Source organism: Accipiter gentilis, chromosome 2, assembly GCF_929443795.1.
Source record: "Accipiter gentilis chromosome 2, bAccGen1.1, whole genome shotgun sequence".
Classification (NCBI taxonomy): Eukaryota; Metazoa; Chordata; class Aves; order Accipitriformes; family Accipitridae; genus Astur; species Astur gentilis.
In genome coordinates this window covers 611,465-639,179 of record NC_064881.1, presented here as the reverse complement: position 1 = coordinate 639,179, position 27,715 = coordinate 611,465, and the positions used below count along the sequence as shown (strand labels likewise).

Sequence of the window (27,715 nt, the reverse complement as noted above, 5' to 3'; positions counted from 1 at the left end):
TGGATATCTATACTTTTGTTTAAAACATGGTAACAGGAAAAAACAAACCCAACACCCAAACAAAACAAACCTCTAAAATTTTCTGGATAAATAACTTCTACCTGGCATTTAAAACCATGGGCAATGGACTGTGGTTCATGGGTTCGGATTTCAGTGTTGAGAGAAATTTGCTGTGTGACCTGGAGGAGGAGTCATAGAAAGCCTCAGGCTCAGAAAACAGGTATGTTAATACTTCCCTACAGTGCCTTTCAGGTGGCTTTGTGATGCTGAATTACAGTTAGCAAACATGACTGAGGTTCTTTCATGGCAAAGAAAAGTGGCACCATATTTTTATTATATTACTGGAGACAAAGGTGACAGAATGACCGAAATAATAAACTTCAGCCCCAGAAACAGATATTGTACATAAAGCAGAATAGCTTGTTAATAAAGAGTAAAGAATGTTTGGGGTGATGGTCAAAAGGTACTTTAGAAGAAATGCATTTTTTGATTAAAACCATTATTGACTGTGGAAGGTGATTTATGATATCATCTCAAGTCAATGGTTTTGCTGAGGTAAGACAGAACTCCTTGAAAAGATCTCCAGCCTAATAAAACTTCAGTGAGCTATGGAAAAGTTTAATGCCTATAATGTCAATTTTAAGCAAAACATAATGAAACATATATTACTTTCTCAAGCCTCACAACTCTTATGACGGGGGGCTGCAATTTTGCCCTGAAGTTACATAATTTAATTGCATTGTATAAGTACCCTCTTCCTTAGATGGTTTCCTTAAATGGCTGTTGTACTTACAGCAGCTATTTTTACTGCTCAAATTTTTTGTCACCTTGATTAGGAAAACAGCAACATTATGATAATATATTAATCCATTTCTTATTGTCAGGAGCACCAGGGCAGAGACCTGTCTGATGATGTTTGAACACCAGCATGTCTTTGCATGCAGGCAGGATGCACAGGGCCACCTTCAGAGGTCTGCTCAGCATCCTGGGACTCTGGCTTCTCCTGTGATGTGCCAGGTAAGGGCCTATTTGTCAACCCACCGAATTTTGTCCCTCCAGCTAAGTAGGTAGGGGTTGCTGCTAGGCAAAATTAAGTGAGGCATTCCAGATCTGGAAATCCTTTACATTTTCCTGAACTATCCATGAAGGGATGTGTTTGGTGTATCTTAATAACATGAACGCGCCTGAGCTGCCCACTGGTGTATGAGCATGCACTGACATGTCCAGGTAGATGGAGGAAGCACTAATGTCCTGCTCACTGTCCAAACACAGTTCCCAGTATTGCACATGACTAGACAAACTAAACTGCCTCAAATTCATAATTTTTTCAGTTTAGCATACATCATGGATCAACTGTGATAAATTACCTGGATTTGGTGCGATGTACCATGTGGAACCACAGAAATGCAATAGAAGTGGGGTGACCTTCTTTGACTTATACTGGAAATCATGTAATATAATGTACAGAAGGTGTTTTTTTGGCAACAAAGGGACTGGGAAAGCTTGAGAACACTGTAGAAAGGTGGCCTTGAAAAATTGAAAGGCTGGTCACGTCACATAGTCACAGATGTGTACACAGAAGCACCGTGGATTAGCAAGCAGGCAGGGAGCTGGAGGATGCTAGCCTGAAAAGTAAGTTCCCAGTAGCTAAGCTAATGGAATAATTCCTCAAGATGTTAATAAAGAGCTCCATTTATTCTCACTGGAGCCAGCCAGCCACTAGAGGGAGGAATAATCTAGTACTGCCAATGATTGCTATTCATTATGCTTCTGCAATGCATTTTGTTTTTCTCAAAGATCATCTCATGAGGCTTGCAAAACCTTTCCAGTTAAAGGAAAATACCCTCGAGTTTTCACAGTTGCTGAAGAAAGCACACGAACACAAAGTTCAAGGACTCAAGAAACAGAATACCTATAAAAATGATGCTGCACATCTATTATATCTTAGAGTATATTCCAATTTTTACAGCCCAGATGAATTGTGGACCTCATTTCCAATTAATTAGGATTCATAGGGCAATTTTCTTTCATAGGATTCAGCATAGCATTACAAAAGTGGTAGGATTTAAAGCTTTTTTTATGTGCTTTTCATGAATGAAAGTATTTTTCTTGGTGACTAGAAAAAGCAGGTCAGCACTGGGATTGAAAAAGGAATTTTCCTTCTGTACAGAAACTGGCAACTTGCTAAAAATGTTACCTCCATATTCTTTAAGAATAAAGCTATTTGAAAGTAGGAACCAAAGAAAAGCCCAACACAATAATACACTCAATGGCTTATTACCAGTCTTGCTCCTTTCATTACAGATAACTATGCTAAATATCCATTTATAGCAGGAAGGAAGCAATTTGGGTATGTGAAGGCAGGCTTTTGTGTGTACAGCTATTCACTACTCACTGATGACAAGATATTCAGTAACAGGAATACACTAAATAATATTAAAAAGTCATTTTTATCTGAAGATAAGTAATTAATTAGATAGGTAATTGCTAGATGTTCAGCAGGTCAAATCTTGGAGTTTTGCTGAAGGTCTATCAATGGGAAAGTCTGAGTCATGTTTTTTTCCTCAACCTAGGACAATTCTGCTTAACAGGCCCAGTCCTGCCCTTCCAAACAGGAAAAAACCAAGCTTAAACTCAGCAGAAAAAAATGGATCAATAGGGTTCATAAAAAGACTGGAAAGCTCATGGATAATCTGTGTTGTGAGAGCACTAAGAGCTTGGGATGCAAGTAGAAAACTGCTCCTCTGCTAGCTCTTGTGGATTTTACTGTCCCTGGCAGCACCATGCTCTTAGTGGGTGATTAGGCTGCTATCAGCACAGGACCATCAGTGCTGCTGTCTACCCTCTCCAAAGAAGAGAAATAAGGAGACAATAACAGAGACAGATGTTTCTCGAAGCCTTCCAAATGGCTTTTCATCAGAAGATTCATGGGTTTTCCAGGAATAGGCATGCACAGAGCATAGAGTGGGAACTCCCTCCACTCAACCAGACTGTGATTTTCAGCATGTGTGGTGTGCTTGCTTCTCTGTGCAGCACATACCATGGCAGATCAGGCTCTGAGATGTATTAAAATATCTTTTCCTAGCTCTGAAGGCCTTCCCTATGGAAAAAAAAAAAGGCATTTTAAGATTCCCTTCTGCTATAGTGTGAAGGTTAACAAATAAAAAGAAAGTTTAGAGAGAAGTGAGTGGGAAGCCGTGCATTAGGGTATGTAGGCAGGGCATAGAGGGAAGAGCAGAGGTAGGACTATCTGAAGGGAAGCATGCCTATCTATCATTTACCCTCTGTGGAAGTATCTGACCCACCTCTCAGACATATTTTAGTAATGGGTGTGGGCTGCATGGTGGTATGAGAGGGGGGGATGTGTCAAGTTATGAGAAGGTAGTACCTATGAATTTCAACAGACACAGCAAAATGCAACATGAGTTACTGCTACTCCTAGGAGTAGTGTGCTCCCCTTCAGGCTTTCACACATCACTGGGAGAGAAAATATGTACAGCAGGTGGGAAGAGAGAAGAGAGCATTCTGGCAGCAGGATGCACATGGGAAGCACAGTGGGGGAGGAACTACAAAGAACTGACCCTTTTATCCCTGGCTAAGGTCTCACCAGCCTCTGCAGCTCCCCCGCCCTCAGGGAAGTACAAGAATGATTTAACTTCTTCCCCACGCCATGCCTCGCTGCTTGCACAATATGGTGGGGCTGTTCCCAGGCATTTCGGTGAGCACAAGGAAATGCTGCTGCAAGCCTTGCTTCAGGAGTACAAAAGAGGACCTGAGAGCAAGGGGGCAATGACTATTGATGACTGTCTTAGCATTTCTGCAGCCTCTTTGGAAGGCTCCGTAATTGCTGCACTAGCTGCATATGAATCAATCCTCGTGACATCCCAACGTGCAAGAGGTGAGTGTTATTATCCCTTTTTACCCAGAGCTGGAGGCACATTGACATCTGCAGCTGGGAAGAGGCCAGGCAGGGAGCAGCAGTGGTGGGGTGCCCACCACTCTTTCCTCGGCCCCTGCTCCTGAGGCCACAGCCTACCTGCCGTGGAGGTACTGTGCGTAGGTGTGGAGGCCAGACTCTCCCATCACCCTGCTCTCCTCTGGCAGAAAAAGGGGCACCACACCTGAGAGTTTTGCAATTTCAGTCCTTCATTTGAATTGCTCGACTGATCCTCCCTTTCCCTACGGGAATAACACAAGCCAGGCGCTTGTTCCAGGTGCAGCCCTCATGCTCTTTTTAGACCTGAAAAACACCGAGCAGCCAAATCATACCTTAGACTGCTCCTGAACTATAATTAACCTAGTGTATCATTTTATGGAAGAGAAAGCTATTAAATTTCGCTGAATTCAAAAGAACTTGGAAGAACAGTGGCAAGATAGTATTTTTAACAAGCAGCTTGATTAATTCATGGCAGAGGTTATCATCCCATTGTGTTGGGTAGGAGGCTGACATTTAAAACTTTGTATGTACTTTGTCAGGGAGGAGAAAAAACCTTCGTAGCTCAGAAGCTACACTTGAGACTTGTAAACAACCCACTGCAGAATCCAGTACTGAGGATCCAGTTCCCAATTGTATAGTATTCCCAAGGACTTTCAGAGAAACAGTCAGCACTCATTTTTCTGTGTCTTATTCCTATGAGGTCTCTTGCCTCAGGGTAAAAATCCCAGTGTTGATTTCGAGTACAGAGCATACCTCCCCACGGAGCAGGATGCCCTCCCAGTGGGTATTTCAGGCCTGCACTGGGGGCAGAGGGTAGCCCAGGGAGCAGGACAGGGGATCTAACCTGGATCAGATCTAACCATCCCATTCTGGCTGGCTTCAGGGCTACCCATGATAGAAACACTGAGGGATTAATTGTGAAATATAAGATAGTACAATATAAACTGTAAGATTCAGCTCAGAAGCAAGCTGTTACCTGGTTGTGGCTACAAAAAAGACTAATTTTACTTTTCCTCTCCAGAAATATAAATATTCTATTCAGGAGAAGGGATTAGATTTTTTTAAAAAATATTGATAATTGAAAATATTGTAAAACAGGCTTGCAAATAAACATCAAGAAGTTCTAAAATCAGTGTTTTAAGTATTACATGTCCATTTTATTTCATCCTCTCCTTTAAAAATATTCCTTAAAAATAAAGATTCTTCCTCTATGTATTATTTATTATTGTCTACTACATACATCATTTAAAGGAGGTACATAAAACAAAACACATAATCTGAAAGCATATTCAAAAGATGAAGAATCTTTGTGACATCAACATCAAACTACAGCCCTGTTTTTGAAGAGACAGCTGTTCAGGCAATTCATTGTTTGTATGAACTTCAAATGGATTATTTTGTTATTCTTTTGGCTGTTGCCCTTAAGGGAACTAGTTACATTAAATAACAAGCTACCATTATGTGGACATACTGATTCTGAGAACAGGGGAAGGAAATATAGTCACAACATGCAATTTCAACAGAAAAAAGAAGTCTTGTCAATCTTCTGCCAGAGGCAAAATGCTCAGGCAGATACTGCAGTCATCACAGACATATAATGAATCTGATTAACTTCTCTGTAAAAGGGACAATTAGAGCTGATAGGAGAGAGCCTCCTCGGCATTTATGCATGTTTGCACAGGGATTGGTGCACAAGGGCTGCCTGACCACTGGTCGATGGCAAGGGCACCTCGGCTGCCAGGCTGCGGTCGTGGACCACTGCGGCAACTTCTGTCCGGAGAACTGGAGCAGGGAGCAAACCCAGTGGCCCAGGAAACCACTCCAAAGATAGCTTGAAGTGTGACTGAGTGCAACTAACTACCACATGTACGGTGGCAGCAATGGAGCACCAAAATGAAGGAAGGCATAGCCATTTTCCAACACAAGCTGCATGCCTCCCGGGTGAGAAAAGGATGCAAAGAGAAGGATCTAGGAGTGCTAGCAACAGACCACCTCTAGTCAGGACTAGAAACTGTGGGATAAAAGGGCTGTGAAATTCTCACAAGGATGATATTGGTAACAGGACTAGTGAAAAAGGTTAATTAAATCGCCACTGATGAAAATCTTAGTAGGAGAGTGTGTTAGGGTCAGGGCTATAATAAATGAAAGCAGAATAGAATGCTACACACCCATTATTTTCAAAGGTGTGAAATCCATTTAAAAAAGGAAATAAAATAAGCAGTGGGGAGGTGGAAGTATAGAAATAGCTGACAGTCAACAGGTCGTTCTGTCACTGTATGAAGGGTTAGATGTGGTATTCTTCATGCAAATCTTGGCTCTTTTAATGGAGAAAGGATGCTTAGCTAAATACTGAGGATTGTTACTTAGGAATATTAAGAAATCACTTAAAAAAGAAAAAAAGAGAGAAAAGAAAAGAGAAAGGAACAGAAATGGTGACATAGTGCTGACATTCATTCCAGCCACTGTCAGTCTAACATCTTACTGGAATAAGGCATCATCCACTCCCTCTCAATTCAAATATGTTCATCACAGGTAAACAGCAATTAATTTGTGCCCTAAATCAAATGATCTCTAAGTAGGGGGCGGGAAAGTAATAGACAGAGAGTTACTGCTCTGCCAGAAATGACATTCTACCCAACAGTAAATGACTGAACAACTGCAGTGGCACAGCCTGACTCGCCAGCATTTCAAACAAGCCTAAGCAACAAATCTCTGCCAAAGCCCTGTTGTCTCACAGCTCTTACAGCCACATGTCTGAGATGAGTCCAACAGATTCTGCACCAGTCTGAAATCCATGGCTAGACATTTGGATTGGACCCTATTGACTAGACAGTGCCAATGTTTCTGAGATTTCTAACATCTTTGACTGCAACTTCATGAGGATTGTTGAATGACATGTTGGCTACATCCAACTAGAATAAGGAAAAAAGACATTTTCAAAGTCAGAAATTGTGCCCCTCCCCCCTCCCCCCCCCCCCATTCCAGCGTTTATAAATGTAATTTCTATCTCTGCTACAAACATAAATATTATGAGATGAAATCACGACTCAGTCAATGTCATCATTGACACCATTTCACCCAGAATGGTTGTAAGCTTTCTGCATTATGTATGTATCCTTGCTTTTGAGATTTATACAAAGTTCAGAACAAAATTATTCCTCTAAATGTGATAAAAGCAAAGTAGCAGTTTTAAGTTTTGTAAAACAAAGAATATAAGTAATAAATGAAGGAAGAACCTTGTATTATTTTGCATTCTAGTACATTTGCCAATTTTTGTTATGCAGACAGTAATAAATGTTGATTATTACAAGAGAGAGTTTTAATAAATGTCTCTACTATGCCTATTTTGGTGTGATAAAGTAATGAATAGTAACTGTGAACAATTTTAGGACCAGCCCAAGGAGGACTACCTTCCAAAAGAAGTTTTTCAAGGTTTCCTTTCAAGTAATGAAGGCTTAGCACAGATTTGCAACAGCAATTGTCAGATATAAACCAGGAGAGATTTATATACTAGTCGTGAAAGCTCCTGAGCTTGCCTTCAGCATGATACATCACTGTCACAGTGCAGAGCTGCACAGACACAATCCAAGCATGGCTGCCACCCCGACGTCACTTAAATAAAGGGAAGGATTTGGGTGCTCTGGATGTGGCTGCTGGCATTTGAGGACCACAAAACCAGTTAGTGCTTTCTGTGGTCCCTGGGCTTGCTGCAGGGAAAGCTGCTGGGCAGCTGGGGTGCAGGCTGGTCAGGTAGCACAGCCGTTCTGGAGGGGAATGGGAAATTGCCGTGCAACTCAGCTACAGATGCAACCATAGAAATCTCTCACAGGAACTCCGTAGCTGCTGCAAAGCTGCTTTCAACAAAAATATTTTTTTCATACCAGCAAATAACACAAGCAGTGCTCGTATGATAGTTCTCTAGCTTTGTGGTATACAATGAGTAAGAAAGCAGGCACAATGTAAGAAATTTTTTTAAGGATTTTCCCCAATTTCTCCTTTCCTGAAAAGATTTGTAACTTCATAAGGAGGAGAGGAGATTTTAAAATGTCAAGTCTCTTCAGATGAACTTTCATCCATGTGTGTCACTGGAAGCAGAGTGGTATCTGATGCTGCCCTACTTCAGTGCCTTGGCTGCCAGGGGCCACAGGCTTTCTTTGCTGCCCCCTGCCCCTAACCTTCACCCCATACTGCACACAAGCCAGCAGAGAATTAGTAAAGTGAGTTGAAAGTTACTCCATCTTAGCAGTAATACAAACACAAGAAAATACAAGAAACAAATAACTGGGCATCAACATGACTTAGATATTAATAGTATCTTTTATTTGTAAGGGCAGAACAATTACTCACTTTTGTTGTCTCTTTCTCTCACCCTAACATGATGCAAATTAACAGAAGATCCCAAAGCATGTCTGCAGAAACAGTTTGTCTTGCAATTTCACATGAAAACTAAAGCAAAATACACTATTTTTAACTTTTTCCACTTTTAATCTTAATGGTCTTCAGCATTTCACAGGGAAGGAATATTGCACTTCCAGCTGATCAGAACAGAAAATTATTATGAATAATTAACTTAATTATTGTTGCCTGTTTACTTGTCTTGTTATGTTGGACATTAAGGACTCCAGAGTGAATTTTGTGCAAATGCACATGTCTTTTTATGCCTGTGAATTTTCTGCATGGCAAATTTAATACATCAGCTGAGCTCCCTTTAGCAAACTAAACCAGATAGTACAAGACCACATACAGAGAGTCAAGCATGGTATGGCTAGCAGCAGTCGGAACAAAATTTCAAAATGCTAGCAATGAAATAACATTTAAAATACATGAAAGAATTACGTAGCACTGTTGTGGGTGGGTTATCTATATTTACTATTCAACAACAGGCCTTCAGGAATAATTTGGTCCTGATAAGAATTTTATTTTTGTATTTAAAGAGTAAGTTAAGAAAAGGAAGAACAGTGATAGTGGGTATATTCAATAACCTGAGAAAGACAGATAGAGAACCATAAAAGATAGGTCTGAAGGGGTCTTCTCAAGGTCATTTGGTCCCTCCTCCCACCCTAAAGCAGGATCAGCAATACCTAAATTTGTCCTGACAGACATTTTCTATCCTTTTTTTGAAAATGTCCAGTGAAGTGATTTCTCCTGGCAATCCACTCCTGCACTTAGCTATCATCACCATTAGGAAAATTTTCCTAACATATAGCTAAGGTCATATTTCTTCTCCTGTCCCCACTGGACATTATTATGTTCCTTTCTGAGGCAACCTTTTAAGTAGGTGGGCAGATGTAGGGCTAAAAATAAATGAGACCAGTTTTGTACACAAACATGCAGATTGGCTGTGTAAAAACTATATCCTGAAAGAAATGGTTGCAACACACCTCTTGGTTCAGTGATTGTAATTGTGTTTCGTAAAGCAAGCCCTGGAAGTGCCCATTTGACCCATAAAGTACAGCGATAGGCCTTGCTTTTGAAAACAGACAATGGGATGGACTTGAATTCACCAAAATAATTTGCTCTAAAATGAATAAATGTTTACAGGATTTAACTCAGAGAAGCTAAAAAGTTGGAAGTCCTCACTTTCATCTGTAGCTCTGTCTAACATAAAGCTAAATCTTGTGTGAAGTTGAGCCAGATGACTAGATACAGGACAAGGATTTTCATTTCTGCAAGTAAGGCAATCACATAAATGAGGTTGCTGCTTTTCTTTAACAAATTATTGACTTCCAAAACTGTGCTCCAGTATTGCCAAAAGATCACACATTGACTAGCAAAGTTAAAGACTTTTTTTTTTTGGCCAATGTTCATTCTTATGTAAGTTAATTGTAACTGTTTCATTGCCTCAAATTTCAGCAAATAAAGGTAAAAGTACAAGTGAGGCAACAACTGTAGGGTCACAGATTACAACCAAATTATGACTTTTCATCTTAGAGAAATAAGAAGTAACAATATTTATACAAATGTGACAATACTGACGTAACAGGGCATATGGAGCTAGGTGTACATTGACACAAGGCTAAGTTTTATGATGGGATAAGCAATGTCTGCTAGCAGTGAGACTGTGATAGTTAGGGCATCTCAGTTTCATTGCAAGATAAACTGGTGAGGATCATCACAGAAGTAGAGAGGAGGAGTGCCCATCCTGCCTATGTACTACTCTTCAGTGAACTGTAAGAAAGAAATGCCCCGTCTCCACAGAGGCTTGTACAGTGAGATGAGTGGGTTCATTTCTGTGCTGTAAAGGCATACATAGCATACATACCTTTGTGTGAGGGGACACAAAGACCAGAAGGGAAGCTGCCATGTGGCACAAGCTTTCTCACATGCCCATCAGTGATTTTAAGCATTAACTGACTGAATATGCTTTATATATCCATCAGTGGATAGTTGCTACTGCTCATTAAAAGCTCCAAGCTCTAAGTTCCTTCAATAAATCAATATCCTCTGCGCCTTAAATATCATGTACGTAAACCAGATGTCAACTGCCATAAGGAAACCACTGGCTCCAGAGGTATGCCCACCTACTACCTCAAAATAAATATGTTTTTTATTGTCTTGCCTTTCAAATTTTCCTCTGACTTATAAATTATTCCCTGAACTTAATAATACATGACACATGAGCCTGAAAAGTAAGAAACCTGCCAACAGCTTCTCCCTAGCTTTCAGATGGAAGAGAGAAGGGATTGCAATAATATGAACAAAAGGCTAAGTAATAGATCATGCATGAGAGACTGTGGACTGGGAAAGTTACTACCTAGGCCAACAATAGCTCCATAATACTATTCCTTCAACTGCATGTCCAAAGCTCATGGAGATGCTCCAGTCTCTTTTGTGGGAAATCCAAAAAACTCCCCATTCAAGCAAACAAACAAAACACACCTCAAGGAAAATGGAAACAATTCTTTCACTAGTTAAAGGTTTGATGAAAATAAAAGAGACTGCAACATGAAACAATGAAACACACTGTAAAACATACTGTAAAACACTAATAAAAAATTAATCAGACTTATTCCTGTTGTACTAATTAGGAAACTCATTGTTCCCTAATTGGAAGTCACTCAACAAGAAAGAAAATTAACAAGCTTCCCTGCGTGTGTCTAAAAATATTCACCATAAGGAAGATGAGGTATTGCATCACCTCATATTTTCCCTCTCCCTTCCCCCTATCTGTGATCTCAGCCAGTGAAGTTAATGGGACATTTTCATTAATTCTAGCAGAATGAGGACAACAACTCCATTTAAAAAAAAGTATGCTTTTGTTTATATGGCACCTTTTTCTGGACAATATTTTGGAACATGTTATAGTAATATAGAATAACAGAAACACCTTAAAGTAAATAGGACCTTATTCCTAAGAACAAGATGGCATATGTGCTACGCTGTATAATGAAGTGCAGTGTAAGGACATCAGCTTCAGTTTGCTCAAATGCCAGAACAGCCTAGCCAGCGTGTCAGGCTACAATTATCTTTACATCCCTTACCATTTCCCTCAGTACGGACACTTCGCAAGACCAGCATTTTAGAAAAGCTGAGAAAGTGTGAGAACCATCTCCAGAGTTTATATTGTTCCATAGTTTTCTGAGAGCTCCATATTTCTGTTTGAGAAATCATGAAGATATCTACATACACAAACACGTGTTGCATCACTATAAGAACATGAAAGCTGTAATGACCTCCAGCATCATTTTAACAACACCTTGCCATGTGACATTTAATTTGCTGTCTTTAGTGTAACGAGCTTTTGGAACTTTGCTCATGCTTTCATTCACATCAGTGCTAGCATCATGTTTGAAAGCAAACATCATGCAATTTCACCATTAATTCACTCAGTGCACATGATGCACTTTACCTTCCCATCAGTCTATATGGATGTGTCCATGTGTGCATATTACCTTCCTCCTGATCACCACAAATTACCACCATACAAAACTATTTGACAGCTTTGCAGATTATAAAACTATTTTGATCATAATTTCTTTGACTTTTACAAGGATCAGAGGATATTCTATATGAAATATCTTATGCTATGTAACAATGGGGTGGTTGGATTTTTATTGCAAGTCATCCTAGCAGAGCTGGTCCTGCAACTCTGTCAAGATTTGATTTGTAATATTGGTTGACCCTAGCTTGAAGGCTTGTCTTCCAGGAACTGACCTGACCAATTCTCAGACAGGTGATGAAAAGTTGGAATTCAGGATGTATAAAACACATTTAACTCTTTCTTCTGCTTTTGTCACTGTTACTAAGTTTGCTACCAGATTCTGCCTCTTAACTGAGCTTGATCGTTTACTGTGATTTTATAGAATATTATGAAAAATGGCACAGGGGTTTTCAAAACAATTTTATCTTCAGATTCCCATAAACATACAAGTAGAAAGTACTTAACGCTGTTATATTAGCACGTAAAAAATATAAGCCTGGGTGTACACAAATAACATGCACATATTTTGAGATATTATTTTTGGAATGTCTCTGATAAACTTTAAAGTTAGGATTTGGTTGGTTTATTCTAAGGATCGCTCATCTATGCAGTAAATCACAGGAACAGAAGCAGCTATGATGGAAGTTACACAGATGAATTCTTTACCATGGGATATAAAGGAGAAAAGCCTAATGCTTTTTGCTTATATGCTCACATACTCTTTTCATCATCAGTGGTGTAACTTGGTGCTCATTAAAAAGTGTTTGTGGTGTTTATTATTGTGTTTCTCCAAGCCACGGCTGACTGGAAAAACTTGACGTGTCTATTAAAAAACCTTAAAAACAAAGATTTGTTAAGATAAAACTAATTTCTGTTCTTCCTTTTCTCCTTTTTATACAAGTTCTACAAATGCATCTCCAAAGTATCGAGATCGTTGAAATTGTCAATATGGTGGTGATCAGAGAGTACAATTTGTCTTAGAAAAAAGTTTGTATGATCAAATATGCGTTCAAAGGAACAATTCTGCAACCATATAAAACTCAAAATCCTTGTAAAATGTCCACAAATGGATTACCATTAAGCACCGTAATATTTTAGAAAAAATAAAAAAAAGTGAAGAAGACTTAAGTGGCTGCAGTCCCCACAGTAGCAGCAATATTGTTATGAAGCAGAATGTGAACCCATGTTTTAAGCAGTGAGTATGCTTGCAGTGGAAAAGAGGAGAGGAGCAGAATGAAGTAGAAAAACTATGGTAACAGGATCCATCTGTTAGACCTCTTGTCCACAACAGAGTTTTCCAGTCCCTTCCATATTCCTCCTCTTTTAGGTTGGGAAAGTGCTGCCATGAGGTTATACTGTGTGCTGACTCACCAGCTACTTTGCCCGTGCTTCTTCAAGAGATTGTAAGAGATGGCTGCAGATCTTTCTCTGCCTTATCCAGCTATGGATCTTCATAAAGTTTGCTGGAACTTCATACCCTTCAGACTTCAGTCTCTCTAGCAAACTTGCTTAAAGTTGGCCAATGGTTTCAAAAGTTACTGGGAGATGGAGGTGACAGGTTGGCATGTGGACAGACAATGTAATTGCATACTTTTTTTCCAACGAAAACCAGGCTAAACGTAACCAAGGTACATATAGCTAGTGAAGGAGTATGTCCTGAATCAAGCTTAGCTCTAATAGAAACGTCAGTGATCTGTTGCCTGCACCTTCTATAGAAGTGAGCTAACCAGTGCATTTTCCATCTGCTTACAAGTGCAAGATAAACTTTTCCCACTTTTAGGGAATAGGCAAGAAAATGTCACTTTTTTTTTCAGGTGGATCAGTTCATCTAGACTGTGAAAGATTAAACACCAAGAGGATACTGCCAGCAAAGACAGAGAAAAAGCTGCTTACTTCCTGGTAGTATGAGAGTGCAGCAGTGAGGGTGTGCATTTCAAGATCACAGCAAGCTGTGTTTTATTCAGAATGGTACCATAGCATTTGACACATGTGCTGTAACCACATGGAAACCATGGCATGGGAGGAATATTGTAGGAGGGAGATTGCAAGGTATAGCAAGAAAAAAACCTCATCAAAACCAGGAAAATAAATTTGTATTACGTAAAGGAGGTATGACACAGTTGTGCTGTTCAAAAGTTATTCCTTATATGAAAAGAAACATTGGCAATAATGAAAATCCTTCCTTAGAAGAGTAGGTGCATGAGCAATGGTAGGTAGGTAGGTGGGAGGAACAGCGTGGGTTGTGCGACCAATATTAGACTTTAAGTACTCAGAGAGGAAAAGTCCCACAAGATGAAAAATCCCCTCAAAAACAACAGTGAAAGCAAAAAGCAACATGTTTTTAAGTTGTTTGCTCTGCCAAAGATGAACTGTGAAGCCAACTAGAGACTGCATACAGAAAACAGAGAAAGAGTAGCAGAAAGAAGTGCAGAAGACCCCTGACAAGTACCACTGTAGAAATAAGAAATACTGCTTTCACAAGGTGCCTTGTTCTTCACTGACAGAAAAAAAAACATAATTAAAAGAGTGAAATACCACTCAGCTTTAAGGTGTAAATAATGTCCTGCAAGGTCAGCTAAAAAGTCCACTAGTGTCAGTAAAAGGCTGCCTGCTGACTAGAGTGGTTTTTGGCCGATTTCCCTAAAGCTCATATTCAGATGCAAACTGAACTCAAGTCAACAGTAAGCCAAGGTAATAACTTGTTATCACACATTGCACAATTCCTTGATGACCTATATTTAGTGAGTTAGGGGCCCTAATTTAGTCTCTGGCTGACATGCCAGCAAAACTCTATTACAACTCTCAGAGTAATCAGGGTAGGCCTGGGATGAACAAGCAATGTCATGGTCGAGGTCAAGTCATGCTACTAAGAAAGTATGAAGAAGTCTGCAAAAAAGACCTAGCTTAACAGAAGACTTCAATTCCCAGAGCAAGCACTTGGCTAGTTCTCACAACCCCTCGTGCCTCCCCCCAAATTATCATGTTCAGCAGAAAGGAATAAAAGCAATACATAATTATGTACTACACAATCTGTCTCTGAAAGGGGAAAGGTTTCCCAGGAAGAGATATTTCTATAAAGTACCATCACAGATTAAAAGAAATAATCCTACTTTCAAAAGTCATTGAAAAAGAAAAGTTATTTCATACTTTGTCCTCTTTGTTCTACTAACATTTACCATTTTCCACTTCCTTCTTCTACCCTGTGATTTATACCCTATTTCTGCATAGCTCCTAAATTTACATGAATTTTACAGAGTGCAGCTTAAAATTAAGCACATTCCTAAAAGTTTTCCCGAATAGGAAGGGATTAAAAGACATATGTGAAATGAAGTATTTGTACAAGCACTTTGCTGAATTACAGTGACTTCAAAGCTAAACCCAAAAGCTTCTGCTGCCTAGCCCCTCTGATCTAACATCCTCTGTGGCTGAACAGTGACATGCAGGACTTTTTGTTTTTAATAATTCCATATTCTTTTGCAAATGTCATATCTATGGTGAACAGAAATGACCAAGAGCAAATACACTCACTGATGCATTTTACTTCATGTACATATGATGGAACTATGGAACATATGTTTCTCAAGTCTCAAAAAGAATTAAGCTCCACACCTGATACTGTGTCCATGCGTAAAGCATGGCTTTATGGAGTTTGTGGTCGTACCCAACACTGATGTTCACCTTGCAGAGGTTGCGATAACTGAGTTTCGGCTCAGGAAAGGATGTGATAAAGTCTGCTGGATGATGAGAGAAATCACTGGATCCCTTGAGCAAGCGCCAACTAGCTTATGAAAATCCCTGCAGAAAATGAGACTGCTTTCTCCTTTGGACACTATTGGAAAGACAGAGCAGAAGCAATTCCTGGCTCCCTGTCCTGGATTCAGCTGGGATAGAGTTAATTTTTACAGGAACCTGGGAGGTGGGGGCACAGCCGGGGCAGCTGACCTGAACTAGCCAAGGAGCTATTCCATACCATGGGACATCATACTCAGTATATAAATGGGGAGTGGGCCGGGGGGTGGTCTCTGTTTTTCGGTGGGGGAAGTGGCGGAGCGTCGGGTCCCGGCTGGTGAGCAGTTGCACTGTGCATCACTCTTTTTGTATACTTTTTCATTAGCATCGTTGTTGTTGTTGTAATCTCTTTGTGTTTGTCCCAGTAAACTGCCTTTATCTCAACCCTCGAGGTTCCAGTTTCTTTTTCTTTTCTCCCCTCCGGAGGGGGGCGGAGGAGTGAGCGAACGGCTGCGTGGTCCTTTGTTACCGGCCGGGCTGAAACCACGACACTCCCCCTGAGACAAAGTCAGTCAGGCTGCTATGGAGAGCTGCAATAAGCATGTTTTTTTCTTCTGGTCTATTCATCACTGATGTCAAGAGCATGACATTCTTAACAAGGATCAAACGCTTTTCTCTAAAATCTATTTCTCAGATAAGGTCTCTGGGAAAAAAATGGGGTAGAGGAGGACAAGGAAGGAGAGGAAATTAATGAGGGAAATGCAGGAGTCTTTTGTCACTAATCACAGATACTAGAAGAGATACAGCTCTTTTTTTTCCTTTTTTAAAGCTACAGCCTCAGGCAAGTTATACTAAAATTAGGTTATTTTTGGTTCAGTGAACTATGATTCACTATTATAGCTAGGAATTTTGCAGAAGACAGACAGAAACAGTTGTTGATTTAAATCCACACTATTTTCTTTTATGGGTATAATTTATTTTCTTGCTTTAGGGGACTTCTCAATTTTAGAATAATTTAAAATAAAACACTAATACCAAAATTGTCCATTTGTGCAATTTTCATAAGAATTTGGGTGTCTCTTTTAAAAGGCCCAAATAAAAGAAAAACACAAAGTGACATTAAAAAAACATAAATTCATCATTCTTCTTGACTAAAGCTTTCATAAACAATTAAAAAAAAAATCAGTTTTGGCTATATTTCTCAAAAAAATACAGTGCAATTCTGAGTGAACTAAAGAGAGGAAACCATGGATTTGTCTAATTTGTCATTGTTCTTTTGAATTAAATGTCAGATTCTCCCTGATGAGTTGCAAAGAGTAGCTTAGGGCTGATTTCACATGTTGAGTATATATAAATACACAATTATGCAAAGCTTTCTCAGGCCAAAGCTGTAATTCAGCAAAGTATTTAAAGAACAGACCTATTGTACATACCTGAATACTCACTTAACACTAACAGGTTGAAATACTTTGCAAATTCAAAGCGCAGGTAGTAGGGTCCCTTTTCAGAATAACATTGAAATACATTTTCCAAATCAACCCTTGTTCAGAAAAAAACCCAATGAAAATAAGCATGACTGAACACACTTGTTTAAATACTTCCCTTCACTGGTACCTAGAAGTAAAGAGTAAAATCAAACAGGAACAGAAACTGTATGTCTTAATGGTAAGCTCTACATGATGTAGGAAAACACGGACTTACTTGAGGGTGGTGAGCTCTGTAAGGGATGGCTGGGTGGCCTTGAGATAGCTCTCTCTCCGTGCAGCAATCTTTGGAGATGGCTTTGGACTTGTGTCTGAGTCTCCACTGTCATCATCCCCCATGGCTTTGATGTAACTGCCACTACGCATTCGTCGGCAGGGAATCTCGTCATCTTTCCCTCGTGGAGTGTATCCAGTCCATTCATCTTGAGGAACCTGAAGTGATAAACACAATTCTCTTATTAGTGCACTCTTCCCTCGTGTAATTGCACAGCAAGCTTTGACTGTACTAAGCCACAACAGAGCTCTGACAAAAACTCTCATGGCCCAAGGGACCATCCTCAATCCCATTTGACCATGGGTTGCTGTTTGCAGTGGAGGCCCACTTCTCCCCCTCAATAGTCACAGGCACTTCTGGAGTTGTTTGTTATTTTCCGCTACTTGTCTGGAAAGTTTCTAGCAAACATGCTGACATAGGAGCCTCAGTTAGGTCTAATACTAGGCTGGATAAATCTGGGTTTTTTGGTTGTTTTGATTCAAAGCATTTACGAACCACATCAGGGTATTTTTAGTTCAGCTTAACATATTGAATACCTTTGGGGAGGCACAAAAGATGAAATGCGAATCTCTGTATCACAATCTTTTCAGAAAGAGTGTGCATAGCTATGCTTACCAGGATGATTTTGGTTCAAGCTACATTTCAAATTAGTGGAGCTATGTACTAATCATCACAAAAGTAGGTTTGCAAGTGTGAAATTATACTAGTAATGCTTCTACAGTATCATTAGTGTGACTGAACACCTGCCAGCTTACAGGGATCCTCCTTTTGAATTATGTTAGTCTGAGTGTCTGAGTCATACAACTTCTTTATTCCCTTTTTCTTATTGATGTGCGTTATTTCTCTTGATCTGAAGTAAGTGCTTTCTGTTCTTTGCATTGGAAATCTGGAATGCTGGGAATGTGCATTCATGAGATTTTGGGACATAGCAAAGGGCAGTCCAAGAGCATGGTGCTCTTGCCCACGCATCCTCTCCCTTCCTCTGCTCCTGGGGCTTCTCACCACTGTAAACCAACATCCTTCTCTTTCCTGTAATAGTGGAAACAACATGCAGTGGAGCAGGGTCCTTGAAGGACTTGTCCTGAAGTTATTTTGCAGAAACCCCATTTTTATAGTAAAGGTGAAACTGCAAAAGGGCTTTTTATTAAAACGTATTTTGTGTTAGATTTAAATAAAAGTAGTTGTGAATTTTTAGTTTGCTACTTTTCTGATTAGTCTTAGTGAATCAACTCTATAAAGCAAGATATAGCTACAATGCTCAGAAACACTTACAAGCCATATTAAACAAGGAGTCTCAAGTCTGGGTTGCTAAAATTTGACCCGCAGCTTAAGAATACTAGCATCTACCAGGATAATCACCAAATGTGTCTTTTCTACGGAAAGTTTGTTCTTCAGCAACATTTACCTTCTGCAGAGTATCCTGTGTATCCTTTGCTTCCCAAACTTCAGCAAGAGCATTTACAAGCCGGCTTCTTTAGACAACCAAAACTGAAACACTGCACTGACTGCTAACAGATTAGCAGTTGATGCCCACTACAAACATAAGCCTAAGTCCAGAGGCTGTAAGGCCTTTCAAATGTTACTATCACTGTAGATCAAATTTTTATGGCATTTTATCAATCTATGCTGTTATAAACTGCTATCCAGAAACCACTGTGCTGTACAAAGGAACAAAGATATTTAATGGTCCTAAGCATTCATGGGCTTATTACTAATTATAATTAATTAACCAAACTATTCATAAGCCATGTCATTGCTTTGTTTCCTGCTGATTTCAAACCCAAAACCTTGCCAAATTTCTTCCTTCATTGACTCTTATTTTCCTGCTACTGACATAATGATTTAGGGCCTTCCTTGAACTTCCAGGCTTTTAAAGTAAAGAAAAGTGCCTTTTTAAAGTAAATTTCCATGTTTTCTTTAAATATCCTTTAGTTAATGACTCCGGTAACTCTACTTCTGTGAAACTTTTAAATTATTATCTTCCAGCAGCACACAAAGTTTGTAAGTTTGTTGCCATTTTCTTTTTTGTTATCCTGTCTTTTTTGTTTTGGTTTTTTTTGTTTTGGTGGTTTTTTTGGTTTTTTTTTGGTTTTTTTTTTTGTTTTTTTGGGTTGGTTTGTTTGTTTGTTTTTGGTGGTTTTTTTTTGTTTTGGTTTTGGGTTTGGTGTTTTTTTTTTTGTATTTGCCTGGGCTTCAAGAATATAAGTTCCTTAAGGCAGGAATATATTTCAAAGTCCAATTTTCTTATTGAACAATGGCATGCAGAGTTGTGTATCTATAGGAAGCAGTTGAATAAATACACTTAAAACCACTTAAAATATTCTTCTCGAAGAGGGTAAGAGACTAAGAATTGCAGTATTACAGACTGAGAGTACCAAGTACTAAGAGAACCCACTGGAGGAACAGCACTGAATATACAGCTCTGATATGTTTCCACGTAACAAAAAAACCCCAAACAAACAAAAAGAATTTCAATTTTTTGGCTTCTAAGTTTATGCCTAAACCCCAGATTTGGAAAGTTGATGCTTTCCCGGTGTATATACGTTTGTAAAGTGCAAAGGAAGGTAATACTTGGTAGTGGGTTTGATTCTGATTTTTGACATACAAGAGTATGGAGCATTTTACACTCCTCCTCCAGCCACTTATGACAGAGGGTAATATTTTTTTCAGGTATTATTCTTGCATTGGTTCTAGGCTTATAGCATCATCAAACAGCAAAAATACAATCTATATTCATACCGCCCCACACATACATTTTGGAACCTACAGTTCCTGCTTGTCAACTGTAAAAGCTTGACTTTTCAAGTCTGTTATGTACAAAAAAGAAGTTAACACAGGTTTAGTTTTGATGACATGCTCGGACTTCAGTCAGAAGTTTAAAACCTGTAATAGTGTATTTCTGATCAGTTTTCAGGCAGATATTAGATGTCTAAGTCAGAGTATGTAGAAAATCTGAATTCTGAGAGGACACGCACTTTAATCTGATTAATATTTTATTCACTATGCTTTAGTTAAAGATCTTGGCTTTTTTCATGAAAAGAAGTTAGTGAATTAATCTTTAATGCACTAAATAAAATATGTTTGTGTAATGCTAAGGTTGGTGTCTTTAACTGAGAAAAAGTCAGTGGAGTTAAAGTTACAATGCTCATACAGCTCCCATAATTCAGGCAAGCTGAAAACTTGTAGTTTTATTAAATAATAGACATACTGTTAAAATTAATGCTGCAGTTTATAGGTCCAATACAAGTGATGAGATATAGTTGCTGTGGGCACCATAACTCTGAAATTCTTGAGTTCTATTATCAATAACCCCATACATAAGTACAATACCTTTTATCCCAAAGTTTCTCAAAATTATTTAGATACGATAGGCTAAGTTTTGAAAGCTGGTTGCAATGAATTTACCCCAGAACTTCCTATTTACACATGCAAACACTATATACCATGATGGGCTTTGAATGCCTTGCTCTAGCCCCACAGTTTGTATGATGTGATCAGGAGGAAGTTTCCAGTTTGAGCTGTGCTTACTCAGTGAAGTGAGCAACCACTGAAGAACAGCATGCTACGTTTTTAGTAGCTCTTCCACCTTTTAAACACTCTAGTGGCAGAAAAAGAAAGCTGAGCTATTAACATAGAGATTGGGGCACACCAGTCTCAGGGAGTGCCACAAACCCACTGGCTGGTTTGTGTACTGAGTTACTTGCATATGCAAAACCAAAGGAAATAATACAAATGCAATCCAAGTGCCATTACCACATTATGGGTGTAAGGGTAAACCCTGTATGTGCCAAAGAGAAAAGGTTGGCTATGGTTAGGAAAAACATCCAGATTTAGAGAACAGTCTAAAATACCAACCCACATATGCTTTTAATTTGAGTTAACACATTGAGGAAGTTAGAGTGTTTGTACAAACTAACTTGCCTGCCTAGACAAAGCTGCAGTAGAAGAATGTAATGGCTATTTGATTAAAAAGCTACTTTAGTTAAATAGTTTGCCCAGTTTTCTTGCAGATATTTAAGGCCGAGTGATTTTTTGTTATTGTGGGTTTTTTTGTTTGTTTGTTTTCTTTTTTTTTTTTTTTCTTTTCAGTAAGGTTTCATTATTTAAGAGAATATTAGGGAAAGAAATTTGGGTCCAGTTCCCGTTTATCTTGTTTCAGTTTCACAAGAAATAGAAACCCTGATTTCAAAGGCTGGAGTAGGAGAAAACAGTAAGACATTGTGTAACTGGTAGAGAGCACTTGCAGGGTAAAGGATTGCTTTAGAAGTAGTAGATTTTTGCTTTGGCTATTAACAGTTATAATACTTTTTATGAAAGGATCTCAGAGCACTGTCTATGTATAACTTGAGCAGCACAAACAACCCTTAAAGCTCAGCATTTCCTTTCATTGTACCTATTTTGCTGTTTAGAAAATACAGGCAGATAAAATAATGTCAGCATTTTAATACTTCTGTGCCTGTAGTCAAATACCTGAAGCAATACCTGCTAAAAGAAGTGACCTGATTTTCAGAGTGCTTTCTTTGGTGCCTAGAAGGAATGGCTGTAACAGCTTCTAGCAAACAATGCAATTTACTGTCACAGTAAAGTGTTTCATATCATGGGAAAAGAAGTAAAACATAAAGCCCTCTCAAAACTACAAATTGCAAAAATAAAATCCATCAGATTATTTCATGCATTCTGTTTCTGTACATATGGTACTAAACATTCTGTACTGTGTTTCCTTCTTTTGATCTGGAAAGATGATGGGAAAAGTGTCTATGTGAACCTCCAGCTCTTTTATTTTTTCAGTCAGGTGGTCTGCACAAATTTTCCCACAGGCTCTTACTTTGGATGGCCGGTATTATGTCTTGCAAGGTCACATACCACACTGCATGCAAGTACATATGCATGGTATCTGCTGCCTTAGAGGATTAATGGCATTAGGATCAACATACCTGAGATAAAGACGTTTCATGCTTTTAAGAAAATCATTATCCAATTACCTTGGCAATACCATTTTTTTCAGTATCAGAATATCAAGCAGGAACATCATTTGCATGGCTGTTTTTACTCTCATGAAAAAGGGGGAAGCTAAACTCAGATCTAACAATGAAAATCCTTGTTTTTATTAAAATAGAACTGCTATTATTCACACTATTAAAGTTATAGAGATCCTGGAAACATTTCATTCTGCAAATGATCTTTAAAATCATGTACAATTCCTTCTTTACAAGCCTAAAAATCAAGAGTGCATTTAATTTATACAAAAAGCGCAGCAGAACAGAACACTTTTATTACTTGAAAATACGTAGAAAATATTCAGCAAAGGCCTCTGAGTCAGGCAACTTACTGAAACTTAAGACTTGGGCATACACCTAGAAATAAAATGTGTGTTAGAAGTATGAAAGCTAAGCCTGACTATAGTTTCTTTCTTCTGATTAAAAGGCAGAGATAAGATACTTTTGTAAACAGAACAGATTATACAGATAAATACTGCCACCACCCAACATCTTACCTGGATCCAGCTTCATTTAGTGTATAGATTACATGTCCTTGTCTTTAACTAAATTTATGTTGCTCTGGAAGTGTTCAAACTTCAACATCAGCCAGGCTGGACTGACTGGTCAATTCCTTTAATGCATTTTTTGATATAAAGGAACTGGATTTTTCTAATAGATAGTCTAGGTCCCCAAGTAAAGAAACTAAGCAAACAGGTATACTGGCCCCCCATTTTTCAAACATTAATTTCAAAAGCTCACACATAATGTATGTGAAATAAACCCAGAATGTAAGATCAAAGGTAAAAAACCATTTTTTATTCAATTTCTAAACAATAAAATTAGAATATCTAATTTCCTTCTTTTTTTGCCCGAAATTGTTATTAACTTACCTTGCTGGATGAAATAGCAAACAGACTGTCTCTATAGCAAATTAAGTTCATTATTGATCTCTAGTTTGATTTGGTTTAGTGCAGCTGAAATCATTGAAGCTTCTCCCTGTGCTTTGCCAAAGCAATGTGGATGACTGTAGAAGTAAACACAAGGACTGGAAGGAGTGGCTAACCATCGCTCACAGCAGTAGACTTGTAACTCTAGCTTTCTATTAGTATGCAAATACTTAATGAAATGAAATCACACAACTGAAGAACAATGCTTAATGACTGCTCACTGCAGATTTTCAAACCCATGCAATTTGGTTTTCTTAGCCATTATTATGCCTCTTCTGCCTGCTATTAAGGAAGTTTCAATTGCCATCTTCCACTTACTAAGCCTATTGCTAGCACTTATGAATACTGAATTAATCAGACCAATAAAGATGAGTAGCATTTCATTCTATCAATGTGCATGTGTTAAGAATCATTGGAGTATGCTAAAAAAATGGAAGCCTTAGAAAGCTTAAAGAACAATATATGTTTAATAAGCCTCAAGAGTTTTCAAAAAGGCAGATAGGAAGGTTGCTTCTATTTAGGACAAACTTCATATGCTCAGTATCTACAGCAACATTTGCTTTAGCTTGTACTATTTCACCAATCAGGTTCTACTATAAATTCATTTAATTTAGCTGACTTATCTCCATATTTTACATGAAGAGCATTAACAGCCAAGACAAAGACCCTGTACAAGATAGAACATTACTTCCTCAATCCTAAGTTCCCACACCTTGCATCAAACCTGAACAAGCAGTGTGAAGAATTGCAATCTTCCTTCACATAACAGTACTTTGCAAAGTCTTCTAAAACAGTATGAATCCTCACAGAGTAAGTCAATAGACAAAATTCTTCAAGCACCACTCCCGTTTATCATTTTCATTCATCAAAAGGTGCCTTGACCACTAGCTTGTCAATCTGATTCACATCCTGTTTTATGAAGAGGAATGTGGGTCTCCTCCACAAAACAACATCTTGATTCCAGATCAATTTTCTCCTGCTTTATGCATAAAAAATCCAACCAACCATGAAGAGGGCCATGTGGATACAGTGACTCCAGCCAAGGGCCTTCCAAGTTTGCCACCCCCAAACACATTCTGCAGAAAGGAAGCCAAACAGCAAGTACCACATCTATTAGCTGAAGGAAACATAACTGAAGGTCATATAGCAGGACTTTTGGCCAGGACCTCAGACTAAAACTACTTCAGTGATACTCATGCATGATACTCTCTCTGTGTCAGAGGGCAGACATTCATTCTCATCTTTCTCAATACCCTTGAAGCTTTTAGTACAGTTGGCTATAATGACATATGGCTGCTTGCCCAAGTAAGGACGACAGGATGGCTGTTAACATGAATACCAATCATTGAAAGGGCACTTTCAGTGACTAGCAATGGAGAAATGTTCTTTTACTTCTAGATACCTTCTTTTGTAGTGAATCAGTTCTCTCCCTAATCATCACTTCAGCACCTGCATACAGTGACTAGTTGGCATCAGATGCCAATAATGTTAAATGAGATGTTATTTTTCCTTTCTTTCACTACATATGACCACAAGCCCACCATCAAGAAGCCAGCAGGCAACTGGCTTGTGGTTGGAGAACACGTAGCTGGATCTGTATCCTTGGAAGAAAACAGATGTGGTGGGGAGAGCATTCTGAGAAACAACCCTTATGCTGTTTCTGTTGGCTGACTGTAACTGGATAATATCTGGTGCTTTGCTAATGTTGTGCTCTCACAGGCAGCAGGTGTAAGTAATGCAGTTAAGCCACCATCTCCAGCTGGCTATCAGCTTCTGCCACATTTTAGTGTACAGTGGACAGACTTCACTGAAACTTCCACAATGCTTTCTTTTGGATTACAGCAATGAAATATACCTGCATAAGAAGCTTTCACTTGGCTCTAAGGAAACTTTCCCAGTTTTAGAATATCAGCGTGTCTTCTCAGTGACTCCAAAGTGTCACCTCTGCCCTATAATAGTGTCCTATTGAATATCAAATCAAGGTCATGGTCTTGACTCTCATCTGCTGGGAACTGAATTGCTAGAGACCAGGAAATCTCAAAGATTTCCTAACAAACTGATTAGCAGGATGGGGTTATGTCAGTAAAGCAAAATAAGACACAAACTTATGTGCATAAAAGACTCTTGGAGACAATCCAAAGACCGTCTCTGGAAGCCCTGGCCCATCAGAACTGTCACGGTGCCTTATCCAACTGCATCACACATTGCTTAGCCTTTGGTGAGAGAAATACATATCTATCAGAAGTCCAAACAAGACAGTCTATTGCACAGGCTCAGGGTAAGAGAATGAAAGGACAAACAATATACAACAGATTCATATTCTTGTTGCTGAATTCACTAGTGACAGAAGCTCAGCTTTGTAACAAACAGCACAGGAACATTTGTAAGGCAGAAGAGAAACTGTGGCCAGCTGCCCCGAGCTCAAACCACTCCTCTGGCACTGTAGTATTTCCCCACTCAAAAGCTGTACTACAAATTCCATTCTTGAAACAAAAAAACTAATAACTGGATGTAGGGGAAATATTCCTTATTACTTTGCAGTGACTGAGGAAAATGTATTATGGCACAGTGTTTTTTTCCCCACCTACTTTGCATGTCTCCACAATAAAAGTTAAGGATTTCAAACTCAGACACAGATTGAAATGACCCTCTTTGCTGGACTTGATTTGTCTTGAAGATTGTTGTTGTTGTTTGTTTGTTTGATTGATTGTTTTTTAACAGTGAAATGACTGAAAATAATATTAGAACACTCCAGATATTTAAGGCTACAGATCCAGGACTGAGTCAAATCTTACCCATGAAGGAACCGAAATAGATACCAAATGCCAGCTATTTTGTGCAGCCATAATTTTCATAAACATTTCTGACATAACAGTGTATGTAATGTAGTGTCACCCAAGTATATTGCTAAATCATATATGGTAAGCTAGCAACACAAAATGGGGATCCAGCTGCCAGAATTGCATTCATTAATGGGTGCGCTATTAGAATGTAGGGATGTTAACAGAATGAAACAACAGTAATTCAAATATCTAGAAAAATAAGATCAGTGGCAGTATATTCAATAGTAAGAAGTCACAGAACGGTGATAAAACTACAGGATATAAAATTATTAGCTAAGGAACATGGGCAGATAAAACTGCAGCTAAATCTGAAGTACTGTCATCGCTGTAGAACAGCTCTCTTAGTACTTAGGTGGCCCCTGTTACTGCATTACTCAGACACCAAAGGTCAGTCCAGATTTTAATTAAATGAATGAGAACACAGCAGCTGTTAAAGTGAAATATGTGGCAAGATCATTCTCACCAACTCAGTGGACAATTTCTTTTTTTTTTTTTTTTTTTTTTAAGGTAAATTAAAGGACCGCAAAGATGAGGAAAATGGCTAGCCTGAACCTACATGCTTGTCTTAATATAGTAAAGACATCTTGAGTGAGTTTGCAGGTAGGCTAAATAACCAAGATGTATGTTCAATGGAAGTATTTGTTATTAATATATTTTTTGTAAATAAGGTATTTTGTGCTTTATTTATATTTTCCAAGTGCCCAAAAATTCCCTAACTTTATTCATCATTCATATTACCAATCTCACAATTTAAAAATTGAAATAAATTAACTTTCTGTGAATGACATTTTTTCAGTTTTAATGTTCTTAGATACTAGTTTATTTTAAAACTCATGAACATTTAGGAATTTCCAAACCCTTTCATGATTATTCCATTACTTGGAAACTGGAAATTGGCCTATAATACATTATAACATTTGACATTTTATTTCACAATTCTTCAAATTGTTTCACTAGCTTTATCAAAAAGTATGATTCATATGAGCTCGGTAAAAAAATTTGAAACTCATATGCTTTGTAGTTCTGACTGGAAAATTGAAGGGGAAATAATATACACTTCATTCATTTTCAATTTATAATGGAATAAGAGAAAAAAAGGCAGGTCTTCAGATGTATGAAAAATGGAAGATCAATATTAGTGGATATTAAAATACAACTTTTATATATATATATATATATATATAAAAGGACATACTGAAAGACTAATTTGAATATGGTAGCTGTGACAGAAATGCAAACACTACAAATGAGGAAAAAGTAGAGATTACCTGAAAATGCAGATAGACTTGCATAGATAAGCCCAGTATAACAGATCTAACATAAATTGCTGTGTTATAAGGATAAACACTTTGTAATTTAACATGCCACGTTAACAAATCATATAACAGATACTGGTCCTTATTAGCACCCTGACCTTGGGCGATACCCTCTATTTGGCCATCCGTGGACACAGGCAACAGAAAGAGGGGGGGTTTGAGCAGTATATCCTAAGAAACTGTGGAATTGCCTTGTCCTGAGATTGGAAAACAAATCACTTTAACTATGATTTTCTTAACACTACACATTATATAATAATGCACATTACAGACAACCTTCACACA

At 38.5% G+C, this 27,715-nt stretch overlaps 1 protein-coding gene across 5 annotated transcripts in view; it reads right to left on the bottom strand.

Moving 5' to 3' along the window:
- Positions 1–27,715, bottom strand: part of DLGAP1 (DLG associated protein 1) — a 445,633-nt gene that overhangs the window by 118,819 nt on the left and 299,099 nt on the right. For 4 of the 5 annotated variants that reach the window (XM_049821279.1, XM_049821270.1, XM_049821285.1 and 1 more), the window contains one exon: positions 17,289–17,503. In XM_049821279.1, the coding sequence (XP_049677236.1) occupies positions 17,289–17,503 (215 nt within the window). Of the gene's footprint in view, positions 1–17,288; positions 17,504–23,214; positions 23,311–27,715 lie in introns of those variants that run through there. The other variant, XM_049821299.1, reaches the window with a different exon arrangement.